Below are 23,200 nucleotides of genomic sequence, written 5' to 3' on the forward strand. Positions count from 1 at the left end.
TCTCTTGAAGATTTATTTATTTATTTAAAAGTTAGAGTTACAGAAAGACAGAGAGATAGAGAAAGAGAGATCTTCTGGGGCTGGCGCTGTGGCGCAGTGGGTTAACACCCTGGCCTAAAGCGCTGGCATCCCATATGGGTGCCGGTTCGAGACCCAGCTGCTTCACTTCTGATCCAGCTCTCTGCTATGGTCTGGGAAAGCAGAAGATGGCCCAAGAATGTGGGACTCTGCCACCCATGTGGGAGACCCGGAAGAAGCTCCTAGCTCCTGGCTTTGGATAGGTGCAGCTCCAGTCGTTGCGGATAATTGGGGAGTGAACCATTGGATAGAAGACACCCCCCCCCCCTTTCTCTCTTTGCCTCTCCTCTCTATGTGTAACTCTGGCTTTCAAATAAATAAATCAGTCTTTAAAAAAAAAAAAAAGAGATCTTCCATCTGCTGCTTTACTCCCCAAATGGCTGCAACAGCCAAGGCTGGCCTAGGCTGAAGCCAGGAGCCAGGAGCTTCTTCTGGGTCTCCCACATGGGTGGCAGAGTCCCACATTCTTGGGCCATCTTCTGCTGCTTTTTCCAGGCCATTATCAGGGAGCAGGATTGGAAGTGGAACAGCTGGGACTTGAACCAGTGTGCATATTTGGTGCAGTGTCACAGGTGGTGGCTTACTGGCTATGCCACAATGCTGGCCCCTAAAGGAAAGTTATTTATTTACTTTAAGGGCAGAGAGAAGAGAGGGAGAGACAGCGAGGGAGATATCTAACGTCTGCCAATACACTCTCCAAATGGCCTCGACAACCAGATCTGGACCAAGCTGAAGCCAGAAGGCAGGAACCCCATCCTAATCTCCTGTATGGGGAACAGGGGCCCAAGTACTTGGGCCATCTTCTATTATCTTCCTAGGCACACAATCAAGGAGCTAGATTGGAAGCAGAGCATCCAGGACTCAAACTGGCACTCATACAGAACGCTGGCATCCCAGGTGGCTGCTATGTAACCCACGGCTCGCAATGCCAGCCCCTAAAGGAAAGTTTTACTATAAAGGAAGATTATGATTGGGCTAGAAAACTTTTACTAGAAACTGGGAAATGGACTAGATCATTCCTAATGGCTGCTTCCTGTCCCACAAGTTCATGGTGCCTAGGCTAGCTGGCCAGTGATGCCAACTAAGAGTTTACCCCAGGGGATTGTGGTGGGGAAATAATGAGGAGACAGAAGTTTCCATAGCAGGGATGGCAGCTTTTTCCCACTGAAGAAATCCACCCCCCCCCCCCATAAGTATTGTTGGACAGAACTGTTGTTCTGTGTGAAGCCAGGTAGCAGGATGGATATAGAGGAATAGGATCAAAAAGTTATATGCGTAATGCTCCTGGGAGAAGCTGGCCGCAGTTACTGTATCAGCTGACTTCTGTTCCCTGGAGCAGTCTATACTCTCTGTTCAGCTTGTCCTGTCTAACTGGCTATTCTAGACTTAAGGGACCAACTGTGGTGTCTGACCAGGCTCCCTCTTTGTCATAGTCCTAGCAAGAGCATCCTCTGACCATGTCACTCTCCTGTCTCAAACCTTTGTGTGTTCTTACATGCATACCTCAGATTTCATGGTTTTTAGCACATGGCTTTCTGTAATTCATTCCTGTCTCCGTTGCTTTGTCTTTTGTTCTCTAACCCCCTATACTTTTCTTTCTAGTGATAACAAGCAGTACATGCTTTTTTCTCTGAAGCAGATCTCTCTTATGTGTTTGATAAACTCTTATCCTATCCTTAAAACCCTGCTCAAGTGTTACCATTTCTCTTCTGTGTTGAATTTCATTGTAATTAGAAGACTCTAAATGGCAGCTGTCATTTATGAAGTGTTGATTATGGGCCTGTATGGGGTTGCAGGGAATCCGTCAATAACACCCAGTTTCCGGTTCACAGAGCAGTCAGAGTTGGAGATCAAGCCACCAGCTGTGTACTGACACAAGCTAAGTTGGAGCATAGGGTTAATTATGAGGCCAAGAGGTCCTACAACTCATTTGGGCCAAACTCTAGGCCTTTCCCACATGGGAAAACTTTACTGTGTGGCACCCTAGAATGCTTGAGAGGAAGGTGCCAAGCCACATGTCCTTTCTCTTCTAGACTCACCAACTGGCTACGTGAGTGCAGTGAGCATGGCGAAGGGCAGGGAGAAAGGCCTGGAGTGTTACCATAATGGAAATGCTGTCACATGGAAACATGAGAACTGGGGAATAAGTATCCTCCCATTCCAGCACCAGGCATTGCACTAAGTATTGTACACAGATAGTCTGTCATTGATGAGATAGCATACGAGATAACCTGTGTAGAACACTGAACCTGGTGCCCAGTGTTTTCGTTAGTAGAGGAATAAAAGTAGGATGTGTGATCTGGATGGACTGAATCACAAGAGCGCCATTGCCTCCTCCCATCTCCTTCACACCTCTCACTTTTCAGCATTTGCTCAGTGATCACCGACATCTTACTTCTTAGATTTTAATTTAATTACACGTCTTTTTCAGAAAATGGTCAAGTTCTGTCATGTGGATCCAACTCCTTTGGCCAATTAGGAGTTCCTCATGGACCTCAAAGATGTGTGATTCCCCAGCCCATTGAGGTGAGGACCCTGATGTTTAGCTTGCCCATGTCCTCTTCAAGTGTTTCCTGGGTATTACAGAATACAAGGCTGTGTGGGACCCTGAAGACTCATGGGGTAGGAGAATTTGTTGAATAGTAGGTCTTCCTGGGAAGAATTAGATTGTGTGAAAAACCTCTGTTAGTTCTCATACACGTTGTAAAGTTTTGTCTGAAAACAATAAGGGTAATACATCTCATAAGGACATTAGCAAAATCTTACAATTCTAAAGTGAGAAATAATAGGAACAGTACCAGCAATAAATCCAGATAGAAGTTACTTGCCCAAAGACATAAGCTAGGCAAATGGTATAGGCCTGTGTTGTCTAGTAAAAATATAATGTAAACCATATATATATAATTTAAAATTTTCTGTTAGCCCCACTTAAAAAATGAAAGAAACAGATGAATTTAATTTTTTTGAAGATTTTTTATTTTATTTTATTTTTTATTTACTTGAGAGATAGAGTTATAGACAGTGAGAGGGAGAGACAGAGAGAAAGGTCTTCTTCCCCTTGGTTCACTCCCCAAATGGCCTCAACTGCCGGAGCTGTGCCGGTCCAAAGCCAGGAGCCAGGAGCTTCTTCCTAGTCTCCCATGTGGGTACAGGGGCCCATGCACTTGGGCCATCCTTCACTGCTTTCCTTGACCAGCAGAGAGCTGGATCGGAAGAGGAGCAGCCGGGACTAGAACTAGTGCCCATGTGGGATGCTGGCGCCGCAGGCAGAAGATTAAGCTACTGCACCATGGTGTTGGCCCCCTATGAATTTAATTTTTTAAATAACAGCTTTATTGAGATGTAATTCACATATCATAAAATTCACCATTTAAAAATGTATAATTCAGGGGCCAATGTTGTGGTGCAGCAGGTTAATGCCCAGGTCTGAAGCGCTGGCATCCCATATGGGCCCTGGTTTGGGACCCGGCTGCTCCTCTTCCAATCCAGCTCTCTGTGATGGCCTGGGAAAGCAGTAGAGGATGGCCCAAGTCCTTGGGCCCCTGCACCTGCGTGGGAGACCGGAAGAAGCTGCTGGCTCCTGGCTTCAGATGGGCACAGCTCCAGCCGTTACTGCCAATTGGGGAGTGAACCTTCAGATAGAAGATCTTTCTCTCTCTCTCTCTGCCTCTCCTTTTTCTGTGTAACTCTGACTTTCAAATAAATAAATAAATCTTTTAAAAAATTGTATAATTCAATAATTTTTAGTATATTCATGGAGTTGAGCAGCAGTCTCCATTATCTAGTTACAGAACCTTTTCTTTTACAGATTTATTTATTTATTTGAGAGACAGCTGTATAGACAGAGAAAGAATCGTCCATCTGCTGGTTCACTCCCCAAATGTCTGCTGGGCAGATCAAAGCCAGGAGCTTCTGCCTGGTCTCCCATGTGGGTGCAGGGGCCCAAGCACTTAGGAGGTCTTCCACTGCCTTCCCAGGCTACAAGCAGAGAGCTGGATTCGAAAAGAAGCAGCTGAGACATGAACCAGTGACCATATGGGATGCCAGCACTGCAGGTGGAAGCTTTACCTGATATGCCACAGTGCCGGCCCCTCACAGGACATTTTTATCACCACCAAAAGAAACTGTACCCAATAGTAGTCACTCCCCATTCAGCCCTGGTGACCACTAATGTATTATCAGTGTCTTTGGATTTGCCTGTTCTAGGCATTTCATATAAGTGGAATCATACAGCATATGGCCTTCTGTGTCTGACTTCTTTTTCTTCATGTAATGTTTTCAAGTTTTATTCATGTTGCCACATGTAGGTGAAATTAATAATTTCTTAACTAATCCAGTATATCCAAACTATTACTATATCAGTGTGTCATCAATATGAACTTTGTTAATGTGATATTTTGTGTTCCTTTGTGCTAAGTCTCAGAACTGATACACATATTTTAATCAAGCATGTTTCAGTTTAATCCCATTTCAGGTGTTTACTGACCAGGTGCAGCTGCTACCATATTGGACCACTGTATTAGGGAAGACTCTTGGCCCAAGTTCAGGGTTCTTTTCACTGCATCATATTTTAAATGCACACATTTTTGTGAAGTATATTTTAATCTTGTCACTGTAAGAATATGGAATTTTGAAAAAAAATATGCTGGACTCTAAACTGAGTTTCACCACCTAAGCTGGCCTACTCCTATCTAATTTCCCTAAACTTTGACTAAGAGTGGGAGATTTGTTTCACTGGTGGGAGCGTGGGTCTTCTCTTCTCATCTTGCTGAGCTCGGACACTGGTCTGCAGGGTGTTATTTGGGGTAATGGTTCTCATGGTATACATACAAGTTTAGGCTCTGTAATCTCTGTTGTAGGAAATACTATAGCTCCCAACTGCAGAGAAATTGTAAGAATCTACATATATGTTATAATTAATTTAGCTTAATTGTAATTCGTATAGTTAAAAAGACAGAAAGGAAGAATGGTTAAAATATGTTGGATGACAGAATTAGGAAGTGAAAAAAAATTTTGACAGGCTCTGTCCTATGGAACAATGGAAGGGATGTTCCAGAGTGAAATATAATAGAAATTCACCCATTTTAAAATGGCAACTATTGTGTATAGGAATTTTGTTTAGGAAGGGAGGACAAAAGTGAGTAAGACTTGTGCTAGCATTTGACAGTCTTGTTTTTTGTAGTACATGACAGAAACATAAATACCTAAAGGTAGTACCATGTTAGAACTATGATAGGTGCATATATAGCCCTGAAGAGAGAGTACTGCACTCTTGCTTGGGGGAAGGTGGATGAGAGTAGGCTTAAACTAGTCTTAAAAGTTGAGTAGAGGCCAGCGCCACGGCTCACTTGGCTAATCCTCTGCCTGTGGTGCCGGCACCCGGGTTCTAGTCCCGGTCGGGGCGCCGGATTCTGCCCCAGTTGCTCCTCTTCCAGTCTAGCTCTCTGCTGTGGCCCGGGAAGGCAGTGGAGGATGGCCCAAGTGCTTGGGCCCTGTACCCGCATGGGAGACCAGGAAGAAGCACCTGGCTCCTGGCTTCGGATCGCCGCAGCATGCCAGCCATAGCGGCCATTTGGGGGGTGAACCTACGGAAGGAAGACCTTTCTCTCTGTCTCTCTCTCTCACTGTCTAACTCTGCCTGTCAAAAAAAAAAAAAGTTGAGTAGAAGTTGACCTGGTTTGGAATAGTAGGATTCAAAGGAAGACTCTTCTAGACAGAAGCAACTGTACAGGCAAGGCTGTAGAAGCATAAAACAGGAGGTTTGGGGTACTGTAAGCAGTTCAGTATGGTTAGAATATGGGGAAATGGTGGAAGTGCCAGGCTAATGTGGGTGGGGAGGGGGTAGTCAGGGTGGTATCACATGACAGATGGTAAGAATAGTGTGTTAGGGCCAGATAGGGCAGAGGGTAGGATGGATTGAAGGAAGATTACTCAGGGAACTCTTGCTGACAATCCAGACAAGAAATAATCTTGGCCCTAAAGAAAGTAACAGCAGTGGGGCTGGAGAGGAAGAGATGGAGATGAATGGTGCTGATGAGATAGAATCCACATGTAAAGCTCTTCAGTTAGTTTTGGGGAGAAAAAACGTAAGAAAACAGAATTGAGATGGACAGATAGTATGTTCAGATTGTATCAGCAATAAGATTTGAGCATCCCCAAAGCTAATGTGGTTGTGGACTCCACTGACAGGAGAAGAACGTCTCTGGAAGAAGGAAGGCCAGACTCTGTCCTCTGTACTGGTCATTGCACTGGCATGTTGTGTTCTGTTCTGGATTTGGTGCCTGGGCCCTGGGCTTACAGGCACATAAAGGCCTTGCCATAGCGGGTTCTGAAGTTCAGAAAGGCACAGTGGACCTGTCAATAAATAAATGTGACAAAGCCCCATAGGGGCTGTGATCGATGCATATACATTCCCTTTGAAAGACGGAAGTTGAACAAAAACAGCATATTTAGGAGAGAGAAACCAGGAAGGGGAAAAACCCAGTGGTGGCTGATGGGACTGGGGGTTTTGGCCTAAAGAAGAGCTCTGCATCAGTTCTCTGTTGCTGTGTAACAAATCACGCCCCAAATTAGCAGCTCAAAGCAACAAGCATTTATTACCTGCTGTTAGGGTCGGAGGGTTGGGAACCTAGGAGCAGCCGGGCTTGTACGCAGCCTCTGAAGGCTCATCTGGGCGGGTGGACCCACTTCCAGGAGGCTTGATTCCTTGTCCTGTGGGCCGCTCTGCAGGAGTGTTCACAGTGACACCTGGCTTACCCCGGAGTGATGGGGTGGGGGTCGAAGGCAAGCGGGAAGCCTCGTCTCTGAGTCACCTGCTGCTTCCGCGCTCTTTTCATCGCCAGTGTGTCGCTGAGTCCTGCCCACACAAAAGGAGGGGGTGAAGTTCCACATCTTGAAGGGGGGAGCATCAAAGACGTGGAGGACCTATTTTTAAAACCACCACAAGATGTCTGAGAGAGGACATGACAACTGTCTTCAAATATTTGGAAAGCGTTGTCATTGTCGGAAGCCTCAGGCAGATAGTTCTGGCTACATCTAAAGAGATAAGTGGAAGAGGGCAAAGGTGGAACAGACACATGGGTGGGGGGTGAGCCCTGTGTCACTGGAGGGGGGTGTTTGGCAGGGGTCAGATGAGCACTTGGTAGGGTGTTGTGGAGGGATTTCTAACATTGCATAGGGATTGAGCTAGAACAGAAGCAGGAAAACTAAGAGCCCTTTGTAAATAAAGTGTAATTGGAACAAGGCCATACTCCTTCATTGATGTATAGTCTAGCTGCTTTTGTGTTAGAATGCCAGAGCTGAGTAGTGTGACGGGAGCCATATGGCCTGCAAAGTCTAAAATACTAAAATCTGGCCCTTCACAGAAAACACTTATCAACGCCTGGACTGGGTGACTTTGGGGAGCCCTACCCAGCGCTGACAGGCATTGTGATATAGTATTTTAAAAAGACCTTTTTTTTTTTTTTTTTATTAAATTTAGGGCTAAATGTAGAGTTATTTGTGAGTGGAGCTGTTGGAGGGGGCACTTTAAACCAGTCAGACTAATAAGGAAGACCCTGCTGCATTGTATTTGGGCATGCATTTTACATCAGATTTTGTGGATGGGTGATTCTGAGGTCTAAACCCTTTGCTTTATTTTGACAGCTCCTGAGAGAGAAGGTTGTCTGTGTTGCTGCTGGGCTGAGACATGCATTAGCCGCTACAGGTGATGGTTTTGCCTTTGTTTTCCAAATAGACATGTAATAAGGAAGAACTGAGCTATAGGAGGAAAAACCCTTTAAGGAGTATTGCAGGGTCTTGCTGGAGTATAGTTCTGATTAAAAGGGGTGAACATAAGGCATAGAACATAAGGATAAGTCACGTGGGAAAGCCTTTAGAAGGCACGGAGGAATAAAATGAAGTTTTCCAGGCTTTTATGTTCTAGACATAGTGCTAGGTTCCCCTCATTTAATCCTCACAACCAAGAATGATGTAAAATTTTTACATATGGAGAGACTGAGGCCTAGCGGGGTAAAGTGCTTATGTAAAGTTTCACAGGAAGAACGTAGTAAGAGGTACAGTTGGGATCGGTTTAGGAAAGTCTGGATTCCAAGGCCTACATTCTTTGCAGTGAACTACACTGCCTTCCTAGTGGATTTTGCTGTTTTCTAATTTGCAAATGCTGAATGAGTTTGTCTCCTGTCCCGTGTGTGTGAGGTGGAGAGGGGAGGTGGTATATTTGAGAGCAGTGACTGTTATCTGTCTCTTGTTCATTTTTATGCTCTCCCTCCTTTTTGGCTGAAGGACAGTACTAATCGGCTGTGGCAGCCAAGGCTCAAGTGCTTACGTGAGTCCAGTTGTGGAGTGGAGGAAGAGAGACCAGGTGAGGAAGAGTTCAGTGCAGCACCGTGCAGATGGTCTCCTGGGACTTAGTGTTGAGGATGTGTTCTTTAAAAAAGTCAACTCTTAGGCCGGTGCCATGGCTCACTAGGCTAATCCTCCGCCTGTGGCGCCCGCACCCCAGGTTCTAGTACTGGCCAGGGTGCCGGACTCTGTCCCAGTTGCTCCTCTTCCAGTCCTCTCTGCTGTGGCCCGGGAAGGCAGTGGAGGATGGCCCAGGTGTTTGGGCCCTGCACCCACATGGGAGATGAGGAGGAAGCACCTGGCTCCTGGCTTCGGATCGCAGTAGCGTGCCAGCCATAGTGGCCATTTGGGGGTGAACCAACGGAAGGAAGACCTTTCTCTCTGTCTCTCTCTCACTGTCTATAACTCTCTCTGTGTCTCTCTCTCTAACTGTCTAACTCTGCTTGGCAAAAAAAAAAAAAAAAAGTCAACTTTTTATTTTGAGACAAATGTAGATTTCACAAACAGTTGTAAAAAATGAACTCAACCTCACATATTCTTTGCCCGACATCCTACAATGGAACATCCTGTAAAATTATAGTGCAATCTAGCACAACTGGGATATTGACATTGCTCCAGTCAACATACAGAACCAGTTCATTACCCCTCCTGTTGCTCTTTTATGGCCACATGTACTTCCTACCCTATTTTTTTCCTAGTTCCTGCCAACAATTTCCTGTTTCCCATTTCTAGGAAGTCACTATAAAAATATTATGCATAAATTATATAGTAAATATATAGTTTTTTGGGTTTCATTCAGCATAATTCCCTGGAGATTCATCCAATTTGTTTTGATCAATAACTCATAATTTTTTGTTTCTGAGTCGTGTTCCTATGGATGTACCATTATAGTGTCTACTAGGGCTGTCCTATCAAAATATCACAGACTGGGTGGCTTAAACAACAGAAATTCACTTTCTCACCATTCGGGAGGCTGAAAGTCCAGATTCAGTGTGCCACGGCTGTACCATGCCAAACCCAGGGTATCAGTGGCCCAAGATCTTATGCCATCATCCTTTGCCTTCCCAGGAACATGAATAGAAAACTAGATTCAAAGTGGTGCAGTCAGGAATCAAACTGGTGTTCTGATGTGTGGTGCTGGCATTGCAAAGGGAGGTTTAACTCACTGATCCACAACACTGGACCCTGTAATTAATTAAAAGTCTTTTAGCTTTATTGAGGTAAAGTTGGTATGTGAAGAACTGCACCTATTTAATGTGTACAGTTTGATGGATTTGGACCTACCTATGATAGCATCTCCACAATAAAGATAACAGACATAATCAGTACCTCGCAAAGTGTCCTTGTGTCCCTTTGGTTTATATATGTGTTTGTAGTTTGTAGTTAGAATATTGATGATACAGATCTACCCTCTTAATAAATGTTGACGTACACAAAATTGTTATAGCTGTAGGCATTGTTGTCCAACAACTCTCTAGAACTTACTCACATAGCATAGCTGAAACATTATACCCAATGAACAACTGCTTTAGTTTCCCCTACTCCCCAGCCTCCTGGAACCATATTCTGTTTTCTGCTGCTATGATTTTGACTTTTATAGATACCTTGTTTAAGTGATAGGTGGTGTGTTTGTTTTGTGTCTGACTTATTTTACTTAGAGTAATGTCATCCAGATTCATCTGTGTTATCCCAAGTGGTAGGATTTCCTTCTTTTTTTTTTTTAGGGCTGAATAATATTCCATTGAATGTTTATATTATAGTTTATTTTTTAAATTTCTTTTTAAAATTTATTTTCATCTACTTCAAAGGTAGAGAGCGAGAGAGAGATCTTCTATCTGTTGGTTCACTCTATATGCCTACACAGCCGAGGCTGGGCCAGGCTGAAGCCAGGAACTGCATCTGGGTCTCCTACATGGGTGGCAGGGTCCCAAGCACTTGAGCCATCATCTACTGCCTCCCAGGATGCATTAGCAGGAAGCTGGATGGGAAGCAGACTAGCCAGGACTTGAACCAGTACTCTGATATGGTATCTGGACATTGTAAGTGGCAACTTAACTTGCTGTGCCAGTGGAACCCACACTCTGATATGGGATGTGGCTGTTGCAGGCGGCAGCTTAACCTTCTATGCCGCAACACCAGGCCCTGTTTCCATGGCTTGACTGCAGTCAATACATTAGTGCAGATATCTCTTTGAGATCCTAATTTCAGTCCTTTTCAATATACCCAGAAGTGGGATTGCTGGATCTTAGTGTAGTTCTATTTTTAATTTTTAAAGGAACTTCTGTAATTTTCCATTGAATCGTTTTGCATTCCCACCATAGTATTCAATGGTTCCAATTTCTTCACATCCTTGCTAACACTTAAAAAAAAAATAGTCTTCTTATAGATGTGAGATGGTATCTTATTATTTACATTTTGCTTATCATTAATGTTACTGAACATGTGTTTTTTTTTTTTTTTTTAGATTTATTTATTGAAAGTCAGAGTTACATAGAGAGAGGGAGAGAGAAAAAAAAAGAGAGAGAGATCTTCTATCTGCTGATTCACTTCCCAGATGGCTGCAACAGCCAGGCTGGGCCAAATTTCTTCCTGATTTCCTACATGGGTGGCACTGGCCCAAACACTTGGCCATCTTTTGCTGTTTTTCTCAGGAGATTAGCAGGGAGTTGAATCATAAGTAAAGCACCTGGGACATGAACTGGTGCCCATATGGGATGCCAGCATTGCAGGTGGCAGCTTAACTCACTGTGCCACAACGCTGACCCTAAACATATTTCATATACCCTTGGCCACTTGTATGTATGTTCAAGTCCTTTTCTATTTATAATTTTTTTGCTATTGAGTTATAGGAATTCCTATATACTCTAGAAGTTAACTGCCTATCAGATACATGGTTTGTAAAACACTGATGAATGAATTGGTGGTCATGTATGTTCATTTTTATCCAATTACAAAGTAACATCTTCCATCATGCCCTTGATTAAATTAATTATAAGCCCTCTCTCCCATTTAATCTGTAAATGTTTCTGCATGCATTTCTAAAAGATAAGTAATGTTTTTTGTAATACTTAATTTTTTTCCCCAGAGACTTTTTATTTAATGAATACAGTCTTCATGCAATTCCTAAGTACAACTTTAGGAAAATAGTGATTCTTTCCACCATACCTGCCCTCCCACCCCTCCTCCCACACCTCTTCCTCCTCCCTCCCCTATTCCCATTCTTTTTTTTTTTTTTTTTTTTTAACTAAGGTCTGTTTTCTTTTTCTTTTTTAAAAGATTTATTTTACTTATTTGAATGACAGTTACAGAGAGAGAAAGAGAGAGAGAGAGAATGATCTTCTATCCACTGGTTCATTCCCCAAATGGCTGCAATGGCTGGAGCTGAGCCAATCTGAAGCCAGGATCCAGGAGCTTCTTCTGAGTCTCCCATGTGGGTGCAGGAGACCAAGAAGTTAGGCCATCCTCTGCTGCTTTCCCAGGCACATTAGCAGGGAGCTGGATCAGAAGTAGAGCAGCCAGGACTCAAACCGGCGCCCATATGGGATGCTGACTCTGCAGGCCAGGCCTTTATCCCACTGTGCCACAGTGCCAGCACCTAAGGTCTATTTTCAATTAACTTTATACACATACGATTAATTCTATACTAAGTAAAGAGTTCAACTAGTATTAAAAAAAAAAAAAAAAAAAAAAAAAAAAAAAACCTGTTCCTTATCCTCAAGACAAGGGCCGTTCAAAGTCACTGCATCTCAAAGTGTCAATTTCACTTATATAGATTACCTTTTAGGCGCTCTATTAGTTATCACAGATCAGGGAGAACATACAGTATTTGTCCTTTTGAGACTGGCTTATTTCACTAAGTATGCTTTCCAGTTTCATCCATTTTGTTGCAAATGACAGGATTTCATTTTTTTTTTTTACCACTGTGTAGTATTCCATGGTGTACATATCCCATAATTTCTTTATCTAGTCTTTAGTTGATGGGCATTGGGTTGATTCCATAGCTTAGCTATTGTGAATTGAGCTGCAATAAACATGGAGGTACAGATAACTCTTTCATTTGCTGATTTAATTTCCCTTGAGTAAATTCCCAGGAGTGGGATGGCTGGGTCACGTGGTAGGTCTATATTCAGGTTTCTGAGGTATCTCTATATTGTCTTCCATAGTGGCTTTACCAGTTTATATTCCCACTAAAGTGGACAGGGTAACTTTTCTGCAGATCCTCACCAGAATTTGTTGAGTTGATTTCTGTATGAAAGCCATTCTAATGGGGGTGAGGTAAAACCTCATTGTGGTTTTGATTTGCATTTCCCTGTCAGATAGTGATCCTGAGCATTCTTTTCATGTATCTGTTGGCCATGTCGATTTCTTCTTTTGAAAAATGTCTAAGTCCTTTGCCCATTTCTTATCTGGGTTGTTTGTTTTGTTGTTGTTGAATTTCTTGATCTCTTTATATATTGTAGCTATTAATCCTTTATCAACTGTATAGTTTGCGCATAATTTCTCCCATTCTGTCATTGCCTCTTCACTTTGCTGAAGGTTTCCTTTGCAGTGCAGAAGCTTCTCACTTTGGTGTAATCCCATTTGTCAGTTTTGGTTTTGTTTGCCTGGGCCTCTGAGGTCTTTTCCAAGAACTCTTTGCTTGTGCCAATGTCTTGCAGGGTTTCTCCAATGTTTTCTAATAATTTGATGGTATTGCATCAAATTTGATAGTATTTAGGTCTTTAATTCATTTTGAGTGGGTTGAAAACCACTATAATACCAGCATCAACCTGAAAATTAAACAGTAATTCACTAATATCATCAGATATCTAGTCAGTGTTTAAATTTCCCTGATTGTGTCAAAAATATTTGTTTAAAACTGTTTGAGTTAGGATTTGAATTTGTCTACTATATTGAAATTGGTTAATAGGAATTTTAAATGTGTTTCTAAAAATTTTAGTTTTTCTTTTCGAATTTTTTTATTGTGGTAAAATATGTGTGCATAAAGTTTATCATCTTAACCATTTTTTAAAAAGATGTATTTATTTATTTGCAAGGTAGAGTTACAGAGAGAGAGAGAAAAGGAGAGACAGAGGTCTTCCATCTGCTGGTTCACTCCGCAAATGGCTACTGCAGCCAGGACTGAGCCAGACCAAAGCCAGGAGCCAGGAGCTTCCTCAAGGCCTCCCATGTGGGTGCAGGGCCCCAAGCACTTGGGCCATCTTCTGCTGCTTTCCCAGGTGCATTAGAAGGATGCTGGATTGAAGTGGAGCAGCTGGGACTCGAACCTGTGCCCATGTGGGATGCTGGTGCTGCAGGCCAGGACTTTAACACCCTGAACCATGGTGCTGGCTCCCCATCTTAACCATTTTTAAGGGTATAGTTTAGTGGCATTAAATCCATTAATGTCTTTGTGCAGTCATCACCACCATCCATGTCTAGAACATTTTTCATCTTGCAAGACTGAAACTGTGGCCATTTAACAGTAATTCCCCAGTCCTTCTCCCCCGATCCCTGGCAATGACTCTTCTACTTTCTATCTTTATGGTTTCAACTCTGAGTGTCTCATATAAGTGGAGTAATACAGTATTTGTCCTTTCTTGGTGACTGGCTTATTTCAGTTATCATAATGTCTTTAAGATTCATCTGTGGAGTAGCATATGCCAGCATTGCTGTACTTCTTCAGGTTTATCATATTCTATTGTGTATGTGTATATATGTAACATTTTGGTTATCCATCTGTTTGTGGATATTTAGATTGCTTCTATGAATTAGCTATTGTAAATAATGCTGATTTGAATATGGGTATATAAATATTTCTTGTGGGATCATAGAATGATTTTATTTTTAATGTTTTAGTTAACTGCAATACCATTTCCCACAGTGACTGTACCATTTTACTTTCCCACCAGTAGCATACGTGGATTCCAGTTTCACCACAAACTCACCACCACTTGTTCTGTTCTTTTTCTTCTTTTTTTTCCTATAGTAGCATCCAAATGGATGTGAGGTAGTATCTCATGGTGGTATTGATTTTAATTTCCCCAATAATTGGTGATATTGAACATCTTGTCATGTGTTTATTGTCTGTTCATATATCTTCTTGGAGAAATGGCTATTCAAGTCTTTTGCCCAGGTTTCTTTTTTGTTGTTGTTGTTAAGATATCTGAATTCTCTTTTAATCTGTAATTTTCTTTTTTTCTTTGTAATTTATTTGTTGAAGAGATTGTAAGTTGTATTTTATTGCAAAACTGTGCTTTGCTCACATTGTGCTCAGTATGGTAGTTTATTTTTCAGAAAACTGGCTTGTCTATTTATAGCCTAAAGGACTATTACTAGTTATAAGATACATCCAGGGGAACTGCTGTTGGTTGATGGATCCCAGTTACATGCACATTTGACTGTAAATCAAATATATAGAGTTTCATCTATGTGTTATATGAAGTTCAACCATGGGTAAACTGAATTAGAGTCACTGGACATGGAAATAAAAGGCCATTCCACTGAACTCATGGCTATTAGGAAGCTATCTTATAATGATAAATGTGTATTTATTTGGCAATTAGGACTCTTTGAATTCATCTTGGTGTAATGGAGAAGGCACTGCATTAGGTATGAAGAGAACTGAGTCCTAGCGTCCTCTCTATCACTGCCTCCCTGTGTTGCCGTGGAGAAATCGTAGTCTCTATTCAGGGGCTCAGTTCTCTCATCCAGTAAACGTGAGCAACAGCCTTGATGACCTTCCACATTCTTTTCCAGTTGGTCTGGAGTCTGAGTTTTCCTTGCAGGTCTATCCCAAACAAGGTGTCATTCTAATGATTTGACTCTGGATTGGGTATCTTACAACTTTTTTTTCCCTATTTCTTTTATTTATTTGACAGGTAGAGTCGTAGACAGTGAGAGAGACAGAGAGAAAGTCTTCCTTCCATTGGTTCACCCCCTAAATGGCTGCTACTGCTGGAGCACTGGCCGATCCGAAGCCAGGAGCCAGGTGCTTCTTCCTGGTCTCCCATGCGGGTGCAAGAGCCCAAGCCATCCTCCACTGCCTTCCCAGGCCACAGCAGAGAGCTGGACTGGAAGAGGAGCAACCGGGACTAGAACCTGGAGCCCATATGGGATGCTGGTGCTGCAAGGCAGAGGATTAACGAAAGGAGCCGCAGTGCCGGCCCCATATCTTAGAACTTTTTGGAGGAAATTTTACTACATTGGAATTACTTTCATGGCCTTAGATTGCCCTGAAGATTAGATTTGTAATTGGCTTGATGGTAATCTCAATGATCAGTCCTAAGACCTTTGAAGCAATTGAACTTTTTCATAATACTTAGGTTATTTGAGGATGAATTGTGAATTTCCCATAGCAGTGAGGTTCAGTGAGAAATCTGGTCATTCCTGAAATGCTTTTTCTGGTCATTCCTGATATGCTTTTTCTGTTTTCTCCTCTACTTCACTGGGAAGTAAGTGGCATGGTGTTCCAGTGGGGGACTGGTTTGGCATCATCTGGACGACGGTTGTGCCCCGGGAAGACTCTCCCCTTGTTCTTGACGGCAAAGGAGCCAAGCAGAGTGACAGGTGGGACCCTTGTATCTTCTTAGTCTTATATTTGTTCTTTGTCAGAAAGTGAAGAGAATGGGTAAATGGATATCTCACTTTTTCTGTTTTTTTGGTCTCTCTAGCTTCCTTGCTGCTTGGTCTGTTAGTCTTGGTGGGATTTTTGTGGGCCCAGTCAAAGCAATTCTCTGCTGCCCGAGTTTGAAACCCTTTGAGAGATAGATACAAGTCAGGGAGATGAAAGTGGTAATTTTATTATAGAACTATTAAAATCTGGTTTGGAAAACATGATTTAGGTGTTTGGAAACAATGTGTAGCAATAATGAGCCTCTGAGTTTTGAAACCCAGGCTGAATTTACCCAGCAGGTGCTACGGCAGCCACATCTCTAGTCAGCCCTGCTAAGCTTGCCACATGGCCAGGAGCATGTGAGGATTCACTCTCTCCACGGGCAGGCAGACCCCAAAGGAAGAACTCCGAAGGACTGTGTTGCACATGCCCAGTTCCTTCTCCTAGAAGGGAAGCAAAAGTGAGTGAGGATGTAGAGAGAAGGGCGGGGAAGTATTCCTGCAGGGAGCTCTCTTTACATAACAACTTGAGGAGTAGGTAATAAATATTCTGTCCTTAGCTTGTTGGTTAATTTTGTGTTTGTCCTGTCTTTGTCTCTGTGTCTTCATCTTCTTCTCTCCTTCCCCCCTCTCTCCGTCCCCTTTCCCCTCCCTCTCTCCCTCTCTTCCTCTGTCTCTCTTCCCCTCCCCTGCTCCCTCTTCTCCCTCTGTCCCTGCTCTGTCCTCTTCTGTAGGTTTTCTGTGAATATAGTATCAGGTCTCTATCTCCTTTCCTTCTCCCGTTCTTTCTCTCACACCTTCTTCCTTTGTGGCCCAGGAAACCTGGGCAGGAGACCTCTGACTGCTCTTCTGTAGTTCAGTACAAATGAAGGATTTTTGATAGTGGAGAGAAGGGGTGGGGGAGGGAAGGGAGGCTGCGTGGGAACGAGGTACATGGGTGTTGGGGTTGTTCTGTTTCTTCTAAGTCCTAGAGGCTGTTTGCTTTGCTGGGTTTGGTGTTAGTTTTCCTGAAGCTCAGGGGCTGAGTTGGGTAGTGTACTCTTAGCAAGGGAGAAGGAGGCTTTAGATGCTGGACAGGTAGTCTACTTGGAAACCTTCATAGTATAGGGGCTGGCTTTGTGGCATAGTGGGTTAAGCCTCTGCCTGCAGCATCAGCATCCCATTTGGGTGCTGGTTTGTTTCCCAGCTGCTCCACTTCCAATCCAGCTCTCAGCTCCTTGCTAATGGCCTGGGAAAATCAGCAGAAGTGACCCAAGTGCTTGGGCCCTTGCCACCCACATGGAAGACCTGGATGAAGCTCTTCAGCCTGGCCCAGCCCTGGTCATCATGGCCACTTAGGGAGTGAATCAGTGGATGGAAGATTTTTCTCTCTCTCCCTCGCTCTCCCCCCTCCCTCCCTCCCTTCTTCCCTCCTTCCCTCACTTGCTCCCTCTCTGTAACTCTTTCAAATAAGTAAAATAAATATTTTCAAAAACTCTTCATAGCATAAGCTTATACTTCCCAAACATTTTTTCTCCTTTGTTAAGATATGCACTGATCCCTAGGTGTATCCTGCTTTCCCATTCTTTTATGCTATGGGCAAACTGTGACCTCTCCCTGAATTGTCTTTTTCTTTCTGTTCCCTTTGGGAAACTCCTAAAATTTTTCAAGCTCTAGCTCCTCTTCTAGCCTCCATTGCATTTTCTCTATGTGCATTGGTTGTACAGTGTATTGTACTACTGTGAATTGTTTGTATGTTTTCTTATATGCCAAAGATTATGAGCTTTTTAATGAACTATGTGTCATTCTATTCTATTTTAGCACAGGAACTGTATCTGGAAGGAATGAAAACTTTTTTTAAAAATTTTATTTGATTTAAACAACCTGTTTGGGTTTCACTTGGGGCACAGCTTAGATTCAGAGTTGAGTTAGAGTTTTCGGATGAGAATTTGAATGGGTCATCAACTTCCTGCCCTCAAAGTCCTTTTCCTTCTCCCATCTTCACCTCCCTCATTGCTACAGATCCTGGAGTTGGATCCCTGGCTGTCTCTTCTTCACCTGGCCACTAGGGGGTGAGTTCTTCCTCTCTGGTGAATGTGACTGGAAGCATCTTCTTTGCTCTGTTGTCATTTTTTTTTTTTTAAAGATTTATTTATTATTTGAAAGGCAGAGTTACAGAGAAGCAGAGGCAGAGAGAGAGAGAGAGAGAGAGAGAATCTTCTATCTGCTGGTTCACTCCCCAAATGGACGCAATAGCTGGAGCTGGGTCAATCTGAAGCCAGGAGCCAGGAGCTTCTTTCGGGTCTCTCATGTGGGTTCAGGGGCCCAAACACTTGGGCCATCTTCTACCGCTTTCCTAGGCCATAGCAGAGAGCTGGATTAGAAATGGAACAGCTGGGACTCAAACTTATGCCCATATGAAATGCCGGCACTGCAGGTGGCAGTTTTACCCACTGCACCACAGTGCCGACCCCTTTTTGTCATTCTGCAGGATACTGGAAGGTGTGAGGACATTTTATTAAGAGGCTAGTTAGTCAGCTAGAAGTACGAGAGAAAAGAGTTACAGAGTAAGACTGCATTTAAGTGCAAGACAACACCTGTCATGACAGGTTATGCCAACGTCTAGAAGGTTGATTGGGATTTCACTTTGTCAGTGAAGACCACATCAGTAAGGGAGGAAAAGTGCTAGATTTGGAGGTGTAAGACCAGTTCAAATTCTAGTTCTGTCTGTTTGTTGTTAGGAGACCTGGGTTTGTATGTAAGTACTTGCACATGATAATAGCTGAATGCATGAGATATCATTGCTTCCAGACCACTGAGCAGACAGAACTGGGAAATATGCATGCATTTACACATATTTTTACATACACACACTTATATCTGCTTATCTACCTTTACTGGATTCCATGATTTGCACTGATTCTCCAATTACAATCTAATGTCACATGCTTGAGATAGTGAGGAACCTATCTCCTTTACCCTCAATATATTTACTTACTTGTTCACTCTTTGGTGTATTACCAATATCCCTACTGTGCCAGCTGTCTTCTTGGCCAGTGCTACCGGCTCAGACCCACCTGCACTGGTTGGCAGTTTCTCCCCCTGACCCAGGTGGTACTGGCTCTCTGCCCAGTTTGTTCTATGTAATGTGATTCAAAAGAAAACTTTTTTTTTTTTTTGTAGGCCTAGAGAACTCCAAAGCAATATGTGTTCTTGCTGGCTTGGATCATTCAGCTTCATTAAATGGTGGGTACTAGCTCTTCATAGTTTCACATATTATTCAGAATTCTGTATATGACTTCCCAAACTGGTGATTCCGTGATACAGATGCAAGTCATAGACTTCAGAGCCAGAATTCTGAGGTGCCACTGGTATGATCTTAGATTACTTTACTTTTCTTTTAAAAAAAAAAAAGATGTATTTATTTAAAAGGCAGTGATAGAAGGAGAGAGAGAGAGAGATAGATATCTTCCATCTACTGGTTTACTCCCCAAATGGCTGCAATGGCTGGGGCTGGGCCAATCCAAAGCCAGGAGCTTCTTCTGAATCTCCCATTTTCCACAAACTTTTTGAAGTACTCTTTTATTTCTCTAATTTCTCTCAATGTTCGATTTCTTTAGTTTGACCATTTTTGGGTCTAATCTGTCTTTTTCTCTTACATTCTATTTCTCTGTTTGGCTGTGTGCCTGTACAACTGTTTGACATACCCAACCAATACAGTGTGAACTTCCTCATGACTTTTTCTGTGGAGACAATTGTCTCATCCCTTTGACTCAGATTGCTCTGACCCCTGCTGGCAGGGATAGATTGGTGACAATACCTCTGAGCGATTTTTTTAGTAAGGCCTCTCACACAGAGTTGAATGCATTAAAATTTTAAGTAAAAAGGAAGAACTTCCCTACTTAGTGTTTTATGTGGAAATTCACGTGTAAATAAGAAATGTAAATTGATGGTGACATGCATTTTTTTAAGATTTATTTTATTTATTTGAAAGACAGTTAGCAGAGAGAGGTAGAGAGAGACAGAGAGAGGTCTTGCATCCGCTGGTTCACTCTCCAGATGGCCGCAAGGGCCAGAGCTGCGCCGATTCAAAGCTGGGAGCCAGGAGTTTCTTCTGGGTCTCCCACGTGGATGCAGGGGCCCAACAACTTGGACCATCTTCTACTGCTATCTCAGGCCATAGCAGAGAGCTGGATTAGAAGAGGAGCAGCCGGGACTAGAACTGGCGCCCATATGGAATGACGGTGCTTCATGCCAGGGCGTTAACCTGCTGTGCCACAGCATGCATTTTTTAACATCAGATTTGCAATGCATTCCAATTGAGGAGCTGTTACTGTTTGCAGAGCAGAAAAACCAAACTCTGAGGTAGAGATAATTTATGATTTAATGAGTTTAAAGCAAGCAACTAACAAGATAAATACCTGCTGTTAGCTTATGTCTTAGGCGGATTTATATATTTGTTAAGAGCATTGAGTTGAAATGAATGACAGTTATAAAGGACTTTACTGGGCATGTAGTCCACCTGTCTGCTTTTAGAGAAGTGACTTGTTCATGCCCATAGTCAATGAGGGGTGGGGAAGGCATTTTTTTTCCCCTGAAGATAATAGACTAGGAAGTTTTTCTCCTGTGTTCTAATTAATTTGAAATGACTGATGTTATGTAAACCTAGAGATTGCCTAATTGCTTGCTAGCATCAATTTCTTAAAAAAAAAATGATAAATGCATTTACTACTTGACCTGTGGGCCACTTTTATTGTGGTGTTTTCATATAAAGATGTTGACTTTTTTATTGATGTAATTTGTATATGAAGTTCACCATTTAGAAATACACAATTCAGTGCTATTTATTTATTTTTAAGTTTTTATTTAATGAACTTAGTGCTTTTGTGTGGTCCCAAAGCAAATTGGTTTTTGATGTTTTGAAAGTAGTTTTCTCCCCTTGTCTGCTTCAAGCTGTCACACACTTGATTTTGTTCAGTGCTCTTTAGACCTTTTCTCCGGAGTCATTGTTGATTATGTAACTATTTGGCTTTGCAGCAGAGCTTAATTTTACCTGCTGATGCAACCGTGCAATGATCCTCATGTGGAAGACAGTTTGTCTTTCAACAAGATGGTTTAGACGTCCTAAGAAAAACGAAGTGTTGGTACCAACACAGCTTTCATCAGTGGCATCTTCATGGCTCCCTTCATGGCAGTGATCCTTTGCTGAGGGGGCTTCTTTGCTCTGGTAGAGGTTTTTATACTTCACACACCCTGAGTTTGCCCTCTTTCTCTGTGTGTGAAATATACCAAGGTTACTTCATAGACCTGTAGAGTGTCAGTACTGTGGGATCACCTGAGTGACAAGAAGTTGAGGGAACAGGCCCAGAATATGAAGCCATATGTAGCAGATGGGACTTGAACTAGGACTCCTGAAACTTGGTCTGATGCCTTTTAATGAACCTTTTTGGCTTTTGACTGATTTTGAGGAATATTCTAGATTGCCCTATGGAGGGAAGTACTATAAAGCTTTATTGGGAGGCTGGTGCTGTGGTGCAGTGGTTGAAACCATTGTTTGTGATGCTGGCATCCCACATGGGCACTGATTCAAGTCCTGGCTGCTTCATTTCATATTCAGCTTCCTGTTAATGTGCCTGGGATAGTGGCAGAAGATGACCCAAGTCCTTGTGCCACTGCCTCCCATGTGCAAGACCTGGAAGAAGCTTCTGGCTCTTGGCTTCAGCCTGGCCCAGCCCCTGGCTTTTATGGAAATTTTGGGGGTGAACTAGTGGAAGGAAGATTCTCTTTGTCTCTCCTTCTCTCTCTGTGACTTTGCCTTTCAAGTAAATAAATAAATAAATAAATAAATATATTTTTAAAGAGCTTTTTTGGAATATTACAAAATACAGTGGAAGCAGACCTGGTTTCTAATTTTTTAATTCCCATTTGACTCCTTACTAACCTTGTGATCTTGAGAAGTCATTTAACATCTTCCAATCTTGATTATCTTCTAGAGCTGTGCTAACAGAAATATAATAGCAGCCACCTTTACAAAAAGTAAAATGAAACAAGTGAAATTAATAATACATTTTTTAGCCCAGTTTACCCAAAATATTATTTCAACATGAAGTAGATGAAAACTATTAATAAGCTAGACTTATTTTTTTTTTGCACTAGGACATTGTACTTCATTTTGTGTTGCTCACTTATGAAGTCCCTCAGTTTGGAATAGCCACATTTCAAATGTCAATAGCAGTGCCTGGTTAGTGATTACTGTACTGGACGGTACTGTTGTAGAACCTTAGACTATTAGGTTAAAAAACCTTTTAGAGCTCCTCTGAGATGTTAAAAACTGACAACCCACAGGCTAAATGATAACCCTTGGCTCTATTTGGCTTTCATTTAAAAAAATGTTTGAACTTGAATGGCTTTTAGACAAGCATGGGCCCTCTGGTCTGCCACAGCAGAACCTGCCAGTCACTCTTGTTACCAATGTCATCAGTCATTTTGTCTGCTCTTGTAGGCCAATTGCCTTCCCTTCAAATTTTCAGATGGTGAAGCTAAGGTTTGTAGTGAGTGATTTGTCCAAGGTCAACAGTTAGTTAACAGATCCAGGAAGAGAAGCCAGATTCCCCTGACTCGGAATTTGTTCTTTTTCTATTAGATCACCGTGTCAGTCAGTCACATTCCTGTTTATATCATAGGATTACTGCGAGGTTGAAATGAACTAAAATGTCACACAGATGTGATGTGATTACATTGTATTTTCTGCTAAAGTGAACATGCAGTGAAATAGTCATATGTTTAAAAAGTTTAAGGGATGGGGGTAGTTGTTTAGTTCAGTCTAGTGGTTAAGATGCCCACATCTCATGTTGGAGTTTCTGGGTTTGATACCTGGCTCTGGCTCTGACTCTGGCTCTAGCCTCCTACTAATGTAGATTCTGGGAGGCAGTATGCTCAAGTCGATGGATTTCTGCTACCCATGTGGGAGACCTGGGTTGAGTTTCTGGCCCCTGGCTTTGGCCTGGCTGAATCCCAGCTTTTCTGGACATTTGCATAGTGAACCAGTGGATGGGAGCTTTTTTTGTCTCTGCCTCTTGAATTAAAAAAAAAAAAGTTTAAGCATAAATAATATATATTTGCTTATATTTGATTATTCAAGTGGGAAGGAGTTGGAGAAAGGGAAAGATAGAGAGAGAGAGGGTGAGCAAGCAAGCATGAGGCCACT

At 42.5% G+C, this 23,200-nt stretch overlaps 1 protein-coding gene across 4 annotated transcripts in view; it reads left to right on the forward strand.

Annotated features, from left to right (window-relative positions):
• The window catches only part of SERGEF (secretion regulating guanine nucleotide exchange factor), a 245,340-nt gene that overhangs the window by 6,370 nt on the left and 215,770 nt on the right, over nt 1–23,200 (forward strand). For 3 of the 4 annotated variants that reach the window (XM_062198085.1, XM_062198086.1, XM_062198087.1), the window contains exons 4-7: nt 2,510–2,604; nt 7,723–7,783; nt 15,856–15,969; nt 19,177–19,239. In XM_062198085.1, coding sequence (XP_062054069.1) covers nt 2,510–2,604; nt 7,723–7,783; nt 15,856–15,969; nt 19,177–19,239 — 333 coding nt within the window. The remainder of the gene's footprint in view (nt 1–2,509; nt 2,605–7,722; nt 7,784–15,855; nt 15,970–19,176; nt 19,240–23,200) is intronic. The other variant, XM_062198088.1, reaches the window with a different exon arrangement.

Source organism: Lepus europaeus, chromosome 7 (genome assembly GCF_033115175.1).
Source record: "Lepus europaeus isolate LE1 chromosome 7, mLepTim1.pri, whole genome shotgun sequence".
Taxonomy (NCBI): domain Eukaryota; kingdom Metazoa; phylum Chordata; class Mammalia; order Lagomorpha; family Leporidae; genus Lepus; species Lepus europaeus.